Source organism: Tripterygium wilfordii, chromosome 16 (genome assembly GCF_013401445.1).
Source record: "Tripterygium wilfordii isolate XIE 37 chromosome 16, ASM1340144v1, whole genome shotgun sequence".
Taxonomy (NCBI): domain Eukaryota; kingdom Viridiplantae; phylum Streptophyta; class Magnoliopsida; order Celastrales; family Celastraceae; genus Tripterygium; species Tripterygium wilfordii.
The window spans coordinates 2415458-2426326 of NC_052247.1; the positions used below are offsets into that span (position 1 = coordinate 2415458).

At 38.3% G+C, this 10869-nt stretch overlaps 1 protein-coding gene across 2 annotated transcripts; it reads right to left on the reverse strand.

Moving 5' to 3' along the window:
* Nucleotides 1–135: 135 nt before the first annotated feature.
* Nucleotides 136–10739, reverse strand: LOC119981191 (signal peptide peptidase-like 2). 2 transcript variants are annotated; one of them, XM_038824245.1, is made up of 14 exons: nt 10434–10739; nt 9529–9693; nt 9124–9235; nt 8863–8982; nt 7341–7498; nt 5040–5222; nt 4687–4721; nt 4426–4573; nt 3201–3254; nt 3031–3123; nt 2742–2884; nt 1708–1778; nt 604–687; nt 136–515 (listed from the first exon to the last, which is right to left on the reverse strand). In XM_038824245.1, exons 1-14 carry the CDS (start codon nt 10587–10589, stop codon nt 415–417), a joined length of 1623 nt encoding a protein of 540 aa, XP_038680173.1. In that variant the 5' UTR covers nt 10590–10739; the 3' UTR covers nt 136–414. The 2 variants fall into 2 exon arrangements, with proteins under 2 accessions (XP_038680173.1, XP_038680172.1); XM_038824244.1 differs by having other exon boundaries at nt 4426–4582; nt 10434–10738.
* Nucleotides 10740–10869: the final 130 nt, after the last annotated feature.

Genomic DNA, 10869 nt, shown 5'->3' on the forward strand with positions numbered 1-10869 from the left:
CAACGATAGTCTCAGATTCTGGCCAGGGCTAAGCCTGCGCCGCCCCAATCAGAGTCCGATGAAGCCATCATTTTCCAACCGACGTATCCTCAAGCCAACCATGCCTAATACAACCGATAAGGTGGAACTGTAACGGAATGGAAAATCAAAATCTTCATGAAATATTTCAAGATATTACAAGAGTTGTTAGCGGGGAAAATTTTGACCCACGGAAGATACACAATTTTGAATACAACGAGTCAAGATTAAACAGCGCCATTAGTTTACAACTACATTATTATACACAACACAATACGAACAACAGAGCTACTATTAACCAGCTTATGCTGTTAAGTTTTCAGGTTCTGTAACATTCTTACGGATCCGCCAACATCCATCAAGTTTCACAAGAACAGAATAGATTGGTTTAATACTTCAAGGTTCTCCAGAAGGATGCCCCAACGAGAGCGCTTTGGAGTCATAACTCCAGAGGTCTTTGAGCTCTCCTCTTACCAAACCCAACAAGACAATGACACCTATTAAACAAAGCCGGGTAAAAAGGTTACTGTTGATGAACAGCTAGAAAGATAAAATTCATCTACAATAAATTGAAGAATTCATTACCTAGTGTACAAGGAACAAGATAGAGTAGTGCAGGTTGACCATGCCCATCCATTAGATATAAGCCCAAGTACGTAAGGAAAAGGCCTGAAAAAGAAGAGTCCATCAGTATGCGTGAGAAGACGGCTGATCCAATGGATAGCTCAAAAGTACAGATTCTTCGGACTTATCATTCCCCCTCAAAAGAAAATCCACATTCACCATTATAATCCGCATTTTCAGCAGAACAGCTGAATATTCTGTATTCCATATTCATATCTTCACTTACCCAATAATATAGATATCACAAGAGGGTGAAGGACCATCAGAACTATTCTTTCAGTCAAAAGCTACATACAATTTTAAAACAACGATGTAGTTGTGCTTCAGCGTCTTAATTGTGAAGGTAAATTATCCAAGAACAATGCCAAGGGAACTCCCAAGTCCCAAAGTTACAAATGAAATAAAGACAGAAAATCAATACATTAATCACCACCATCAACGTTTTATTGACAAATAAATGTGCTTAATTCTCAATGGAAATTATTAAGAATCTGCTACTTGATCTGGTCGTGAGCTATACTCACCAACAATCATTTGTTCCTATATCTTTATTATTTCCATCCAAGTCTTCTTAGGCCCTCCTCTTTTCTTCTTTCAATCCTTCACTTGAGTCTGGTCAAACTTTTGAAGTGGGTAAACAACAATTCTACCCTATTCATGCTCATAAGTCATACCATTTTTGAAAATTTCTCTGATTTTATCTTCAATCATGATTACCTCTACTTTAGATGATGGAGCACGCTGGCAGCAGGATTTAAAAGTGTTTAAAGACGCGTAAAAAGCCACATTCTAATGCTCAAGTACTAATATGCCATGCTATGGATGCTGGGTGTCTCAATTGGGAGTTAGAAGACTATCATATTCACGTCCATGCAGTTAAAAAAACCTTATTCTAAGAAGACCATCATATTTTTCCAAGTGATGAAATATATTTTTAAGAGGCCTAACATATGATTTGCAATTACATTGCATTCCAAACTTGTTTTTAGTTTATGGTGACAAAGCAAGCCATGCAATCGATGCAACTAAAATGAAGCTATAGAAACACAATTCAAGAACACTCACCCAATCCATAGCCAATCATCAACCAAAGAAAGTATCCATTTGCTACGCCCTTCTTATTCGCTTTATCATATCTAAACAAACAAAACAGGGAATAGAAATTGAGGGTCAACGAGACAAATAAGCCATCAAAATTTTAAAAATCAAGTAGAGTTAGGCAACCAAGAAAAAGTGGCATGTGTTTGGCTGAGGATCCAGACATCATTGCCAAACTAAGCTTTTATTACACCCTCAAAAGGGATTGAAATATAAAATAAAATCTTTGAAAAATCTAAGAAGAGTAAGCAAGGTTTAAGATTCAACTCTCCAATCTGATCCTTGATTATATCCTCAAAAGGGATTGAAAAATAAAATGCAATCCTTCACCACCAACCCTAAGAAGATCATGCAACGTCTCTCCAAACCCCCGCCCCCACCCCCAACCCAACACCCCCTCAAACCTGGTGGCCGTGTGGAGCTGGGTAGAAACAAGAACATAAAATTCTAACTTGGGATCAGGTGATCCAAACAACATGCGCAAATCGCTCCTCTATTCTAAAGATCGTAACAGGAGTAACGGAAAAGATATGAAACTCCTTAAATCAAGTCACAGATCTTGGAACATAACACTAATACCAAAAGCATAACAATAAAGGAACATATTCTAGCATCCGATCCAAGAATGGGGCATGGTCCAACAGCTTGGCAATATACTGGCAGATAGATACCAGTCTACAAAAACTTTCCCCTTTCAATGAGATTTCCAACCATGCAATTCATTCCTATAGCATACTCCTTATAACTTGAACCAGGACAAGATTTGAGTCCCTCTCACGCTACTAATAATACTGATAAAAGAAAAAAGAACATTACTTATAAAAAATAAAAATAAAAAGCTGCTGTCAACAAATCAGACTGCAAGGAAGTACCACAGGCAGAACTATCCCCCACTCGTGAACAGATACTTTTGGCAATAGAGCAAACTTACTTCACATCACAACTAGATTCTCTCTTTAAACATTAATGTACCGCAACCATAATTTCAGAAAAAATCATACCTAAAGGAGAATGAAATAAGCAAACCAGGAAAGAGAATATCCCCAAATCCAATCATATCATAACCACCCCAAGGATCAAAAATTCGGGGAATTCTCAATAGCATGGGAATAGACTCCCCGCCACTGTTGTCACCACGAGCAACCTATGCAGGAAACACAAATTAATATTATCAGAGAGATTGTTTAATGATACCATTCCAATGATTTAAACAAAAAAATACAAGAAGGGAATCTCATGGATCTCAATAGAACAGGCAATCAGCACTTCAAGTATGGAATTGATGCTTACCGCAATCATAACACTCTCTCGGAATATTAATGGCGAAAGGAAGACCCAAAAGATGTCATAAACAAATGCACAACACAGAAGTACAGTAGCAACCTGAGTAATGAAAGTCAAAAAAAAATGACCATTAGTGAAACTTGAGTCATGATTGAATAACATAACAATGCTAATACCTTGATATTGGGTATTCGAGCAATCTGCAAGACTGTGATCATCAAACAGATACCCTGTCAATAACAAAGTCCCTTTTTTAAAACAAGATACCAGGAGGCTAGCGGGAGGGCTGTAAATGATGTTGCAACTGTATATATACCCACACACAACTAAGATAAGAAGATATTGCTGCTTATACTTTTAAGAAATAAACAGGAAAAAAAAAAAAGGCCTCGGACACTTCATGAAATTTATGGCTTCTTTTCAATATATCATCAACTAAAGGCGATTTCAAAATGTAGAAGTTGGTAAATCTCCCCAACTCAAGCAAAGTAAGAGTGAGTCATTGATCACACTCTTAAAATTAAAAATACCAGAAAGGGTACATATCCAAACAGACATCATATGCACAACAGACCTAAATTATGAAAAGGCTAACAGAGCAACAATGTGTATTTCTCCAAAAACAAATTCACCAGTAGAAAGTAGAAACAGGTGAAAATCTAAAGGTGCAAATAAATGCATGTGTTACAGAGAGAGAGAGAGAGTTGAGGCAACAGGCTTCAGTGTAGGGGTTTTTTTCTCTCCTAATTCTTGTCCCTTGTGTGTGTGTGTGTGTGTTTGTTGTTTTGCCCTTAAAACATGTAATATGAAGGAACAGGCCATGACTCGGAGGCTAACGAGTAAATGGGCCAATTAAATCCCTTATAGGCTCAACCTGAACTCAGTTTGAAACGTGCAATTTAGAGCTAGACCCTGCTGGGAGATTTCCATCTTGAAACATGGTACATAGTACATAGAAGAAAAGCTGCCAACAAAAACAGCAGTACCAATGAAAAAAGGACATCAAGAGAAACCCTAAAGCAACCCCTGCTGTTGATTTCAGCCTTGTTTTCTTTTTGTTTTGTTGATAGTGCATACATGTATCATGATTTAGTTCTTTTTTTTTTTTCTTTACTTTAACACATTCTTTGACTCAGAAGAGCACATAACGTTTTGCATAGCTCAATCTGCTCTCAACAACACTGATTTCAACACAGAATATGATAATTTAAAACTTATTGAAGGATTTACGGAAGCTGAGTGTAGTAGAATACAATAGCCTGATGTCAACAAAGGATGTGAACATTTTAAATTTGTTTAAAGATTTCTGGGAACCCATGCTACAAGGAAAAACTATCCTATCCGCTGCAATCCATATATTGATGCCTAGAAAATCTAAGCAGACTAGTATAGGAAACTTACAAGAATGTCTTGACCAACCCATGAATAAGATGCCTGCCGATTTGCAGCCCAAATAACGGCAAATGCCAAACAGAAAAGTAACACAACAAGTGAGAGAATAGTGGTCTCCCCAAAAATAGGCAATTTTACTGTCTTCTGCTCACAGTTTCTGCACATTCTGCTCAACAATAAGAGGCAACATGAAGAGAAAGGGACAATAAAACATTTCAAGAAACTGCTATTTAATATGTTTAGCACCTGAACTAAAAAAGTGAAGAATACCTTGAAAACAGACCTACTACACAGTTGTGCATTCCCTACAAGAAGAAAAACATTACTTCAGTAAGCCTGCTGCAGTAATTTAATTGGTAGATTCTACTCAAAGTTAGTGAAAGGAAAAGGGATTCCCGAGCCCAGTAAGTAAGCCATACAGACATGGATGCAAGGTGAGGAAAAACTAAAAAGAGAAATGGAATGATATAACACTCGCCAATTCAGAAGGATCTAAAACATTCAACAGTATGGCAAGCAAAAGCAGAAAGTACAATAACTTCAAAACTGTTCATTCCAACTTCAACCATAAGGCAACATCACCAACACATTTAGCAAAATATTATCCTCGAGGATTCTGTTACCTCAACACCGCCAATACAGAAGAGTACAATCAGCAGCCAGACAAACCAAGATGACATAAAGAAGTACAGAAGCACCAGAAAAGTAGACGCTGTAATGACAAAGAATACAGCACTCTTAGCATTAATATCAAGAACTTCCTTGTCAGACTCATCATCCCTGACTGCTTCAGCACCGGAAGATACCTAGTCAATGGAAGAAAACATGATTTATTGCAAACACTTCTTCAACAAAGTTAGAGAATAATTTGAACAACTTTAAAAGAAGGGAAATTGTAAAGAAGAAAAAACCAAGGAAATATATCATTTGAAATGAAAACAAGGAAGCAGATAATTGTATACCAAAAATAGAGAATAAACATGAACACAAGTATACTCAAGTTGTTAAATGGGTAGTTTACTATGCGGGGGCTCTCTGTGATGAAATGTGCTCAAAGCCAAGTTCTTGAACATGTCTAAGTGCTAGGCGATCTTTTCCATCTCTAACAAAGAGATATTTCCAGTTCAAATTGACTAAATGAAACTACAGAAGATACTAATTCGATCTAGCTATTTGATAGACGTGATGCTAGTAACAGTAAAAAAAAGGGCCATTTTAAACAGATCCGAGAGTGAAAGAAGGTTATAATTGTAATCTTTAGTTTAAAGGTCATGTAATTACAAAATCAGAAGGATTGGCTATCTAGGAATTGTAAAAATTTTCTTGGGGCAATGAGCATGGGTGGTCTATAGCTTTATGTACTTTGTTCTGGTTGTACTGTTTTCTATCTTCATTTCTTCATTGTCTTTACTAGTAATATGATAGAACAAGAGGACCATCACTCAATAACCAAGCCCCAACCCATCCACAGGCCATTGGGCCTGGCCCATACCATGCAGTCCAAGGCCCAAGGGGGGTTGTGGCCAAGCCTTTCTATGGGAAAAGCTTGGTTACTAAGGAGAGAGAATACCTCTATCAATACCCACCCCTTCAAGACCAACGTCCACGTTGGTCGAGCACCTTGGCCTGCCATGGCAGGGTACTCAGACTCAGGACTCGGGACCCTTCCCTATCCCTATCCTTTCGACCCCATATAACAGAACACCAAGGCCGGCCTCTCCTCAGACGCGGCCCCAAGGGCCAGGGGCACAAGGCCCATGAATACCAGAGCTCCCCACAGGGCAGGAACGAGGGCTCCGATACCAATGATAGAACAAGAGGACCATCACTCAATAACCAAGCCCCAACCCATCCACAGGCCATTGGGCCTGGCCCATACCATGCAGTCCAAGGCCCAAGGGGGGTTGTGGCCAAGCCCTTCTATGGGAAAAGCTTGGTTACTAAGGAGAGGGAATCCTCTCACCTATATACAACACTTTCTCCCCTCTCCTAACCGATGTGGGACTCTATCAATACCCACCCCTTCAAGACCAACGTCCACGTTGGTCGAGCACCTTGGCCTGCCATGGCAGGGTACTCAGACTCAGGACTCGGGACCCTTCCCTATCCCTATCCTTTCGGCCCCATATAAGTTAGGAGAGGGGAGAAAGTGCTGTATATAGGTGAGAGGTATTCCCTCTCCTTAGTAACCAAGCTTTTCCCATAGAAGGGCTTGGCCACAACCCCCCTTGAGCCTTGGACTGCATGGTATGGGCCAGGCCCAATGGCCTGTGGATGGGTTGAGGCTTGGTTATTGAGTGATGGTCCTCTTGTTCTATCATAATATTTCATTGTAATTTGTTTCTCAGTGCACTTCCTTAGTGCCCATTAAAAAGGTCCTTTTGCATTAAAAAAATAGTTAAAGATTTGCTACCTCCCTATAAAAATCCTTTTCAGGTTCCTTTTAAGTACTAAGAAGTGCTTTTTCAACCCTAGAGCAGAGTTCCTTTTTTCTTTTCTTTTTTTCCTTTTGGACCATCCCAGAAGAGTAAACCCAGGATACTAACAGTCACCCATAAATCACAAGTATATTAGCTTAAATCCAAGATGCCCATGTGAGATTTGACCCTAAGACCACAGAGTTCATAGATGGTTCCAAAGTTTCATTCCTGTCCACTGCCTACCCTGTTCAGAACTTCAGATCTAAACCTTCTCAATTCTGCCTTAGTTTTCCTGTTGTGTCAATTTCACAATGCCCACCAGGAACGTTAGCAGTTTGATGACAATCAATAGCTTGAATCATTTAACAGATAAATGCTATTATTCATAAAAAAAAAACAGATAAATGCTATTTATCCAAATTAAGCTATTACATAAATAACCTTGTCCTCTATAACAAGGAAGTTCCTTGATGGGGAAAAAGCATAATAAGTCTGACTACTGACCTTTGGTGATAATTCATTATACCGCTCTTCAGACCGATCAGGAGCAATAAACTCAGACCAAAGCGAAGCACACAAAATTGTCCCAACAGCCATCGACCATAAAAAGACCACTGAGTAGTCCACAACTGGTCGATTTGGTGCATATAGTAAAAGTTCCACTGCATTAGAAACAGTCATAATGTTAGAAAATCCAGTCCAAACCCATCAAAGTAATATTGTCCGCTCTAGGCCAAAGGCCGACATGGATTTGTTTTCTTGAGCCGTCTCCGAAGTACTTAGGCCGAGAAAACGAGTCACACGTTTGAGAGGAACTGGACCTTTGCTCATATACCACTCAGCTAGGTTATTCCAATCCGATGTGGGACTACAAGTATCAACACTCCCCCGCACTTGTGGGCTCGTTCATGCAATGCCCAATAAGTGGACACAGGTAGAGATGATGTCCAAATGGACCGAGTCTTTGCTCTAATACCATATTATCCAGCCCAAACACATCAAGGTGATATTATTTGCTCTGGGCCAAAGGCCAACACATGTATGTTCTTTTGGGCCGTCTCCGAAGTACTTAGCCCTAGAAAACAAGTCACACGTGTGAGAGGAGTTGGATCTTTGCTTATATACCACTTAGTTGGGTTATGCCAATCCGATGTGAGACTACAAGTCTTGACAATATATAAATCTTCTACATAATTTCTCTATAAGACAAAAGGAGTAAGCAAAAATTGCACACAGATCATATAAGGATCTGCATGTGTGCATGAGGAAATGTGACGAAGAGAACAAACTCGCAAAAAGGAATCTTCAGAAGAAATATCGCAACATATCATTTTTGGAAGATGTGATTGGAACAGTAGATACTTTAAGAAATATAATTAGTTTTCAAGAAGTAATTGGCAATCATTAACTAGAAAGTCTTCGTTTTGCATTAGTCAATGGTATTGTGTTTTGTAGTTTTGAGTTTCAATATTGAAGCAATTACGTTAGACTAAAGGAGGTCAGAAAAATGCATTAAAATAAAATCAGAATTTGCCAAGGCTTAGAACAGCTATAAACAGGCCTTTTTTGTAAGCACTTGGGCAAGAGAATTCCGGAATAAAAATACTTATTTTGTGATATTTCTCTAGGTTACAACTAGAAAATTTGAAAGTGATGCATTCTCAACTTAGGATAAGATCTGTCCAAGCAGAAGGATTCCTCCCAAACTCTCAATCCATGGCCCTTTTAACTCATCCTACCATATTTTCAACTTAAAACACAGGTTTCCTGGGCAGCTGCAGTTTAACCAGAAGTACTTGGCTGCATCAACATGTGTCCTGTTTGCCACAGATTAAACGCCATAGAATAAATCAAACTAAATGTTGTCATGGCATTCTCATAGTTGAGTTTACATTTAGCCCCTCACTACTCTTTATTAGCATTATTATTTTATATTCCACTCTCTAATAGAAACGAAGGCATTCATATGAAAACAGGAAAATATTAAATCTTCTCTAGCCACTACTTGCAGAAACAGAAGGCTCACCTCTCTGTCCATCGGAAAAGGATCGGTTAAGATCTTCTCCTGCAGACTTTGTAATCATCACCACAGGAATCGATATATTTAGTGCAGTATCATTTTCAGAACAGACCATCTTGTAAAGATCTGAAATAATTGCCAAGAAGAAAGGAACTTGGAATTCAATAACAATAAATTACAAAATGTAACATCGTAATCAAAATTCAATTGTTTACAGTACAATAGATAAGATTGTCTAAAATGTAAGTATGTTGACACATGGACAACCTTCTTTGTCATTTATTACAACCAGGGCCGCAGCACCTTCTGCTTGTGCAACTTCTGCTTTAGTTGTGAAGGCACAATTACCACGTAAGGCCAACGCAATAGAGCCAGATATCTAAAGAGCAAAGAAAGGAAGGAAAACATTCTTTAGAGAAAATTGAAATATTGTCCCATTCATTCAATGCTTTCAATGAACAATGATGATCATCAGACACCAACTAAAATATGTGCCCATAATGCTTTTGGAAAACATGCTATGAAACGATACAAATTATTGAGGTATGGCATTGAATCCATACTCTATGGATAAAAATAAATCAGAAACTTCAGAAGATTTCAAGGAATTTTTCCTTTCTGTGCAATATATATAGCGAGACAATCTCAGTCACCTGAGGAGAAAAAATTTACCTTTACTTTTGAAGAGGAACTTGAGCAGCCATTTAATGGATTTGAGAGAACTGCAGATAATCTCTGACTTTGTTTATCCTGAGAAGGTAATATAGTCCCAAATCTTGCACTTAACCCAGCAAAAGCTTCACCTTCAATTCCATTGACCCAGTTCTTAATCTTGACCTGAAAATTGCATATTAGAAAACAAGACATTCAGCTCAATCGCTATATGTCTTATACTCAAAATCCAAATGTAGAAATGACATAGTAATACCCAACAAATTACATAACTGCAGTAATGCAAACACAAATTCGTAAAAAATCTTTTCATTTCCATAAGTCTTCCGTTTCTCAGATTTTGTTTAACAACATCTATGGCGATTCAAGTGCAACTGTTTCTATCAAAGCAAAATAGAGAGTCTTTCAGCCTAGTCGTTCCTTTGTTGAACTTTTACGGCTCAGACCTACTTATGCTTTTTAACCAAGGTAAACTTTAATGACCAATTCGGTAATTCTGCCTATTTTCTGTTTGCTCCACCGTTCCAACTTCCAAGAGGCATTGGAGAACCATTTATACTTGGAAGCATAGATCATCAAGCAGGAGTTCAAGATGGCATGGCTTAATTAGGTAGTTTACAGCAGAACTATAGCATCTGAAGAAACAATAGAAATATGATCTCGTATGCTCAAAATTAACATTAACATCAAACCATGCCAAACACTGAACCATGATTGACTCTCCTTAATAGCACCATTGCATTCGAATAAGATAACAAATTACAAATTGCTCAATGCCATTCCCATTTCAAAGACAGGATTAGATTTGTCTAATTTACCAGAAATTTTTAAGAAAGCAAAAGCAAAATCAAATCAGGAAACTAAAACAATACCGACTAGTTCAAGAAGAAAATATCCGAAATTACCAATTTGTAGGGATTGTCGCAGGAAGGAGAACTGGGGGAGGAATCGTCGTCAAGGGAGGCATCGTCAGCAGCGGCGGTGAATGAAAGACCAATCAGCAACAGACAAAGAAGAGCGCCTCCGCCAACGCGGCGGTGACGCAGTGACGGTGATGCCATGGATTGCTGGTTAATGATCAAGGGAAGAGAGAACAAAAGGAGGTTGCGAACGAAAAGAAAAGGAGAGGAAAGGATTTCTCCTCTTTTCCTCTACCTCAAAAAAAATAACGAGAAAATTACTAAAAAGAAAAGAAATTAGACACCCAGCAAAATTTGACATATATTTTCGTAATTAGTTAATTTTATCTGGAAATTTGCGTTAGATCTACATATATTCAAAATCCAATAATTCATGTGGCTTTAAAATAATGAAAAAAAAATACAAGTATACAAGTATATG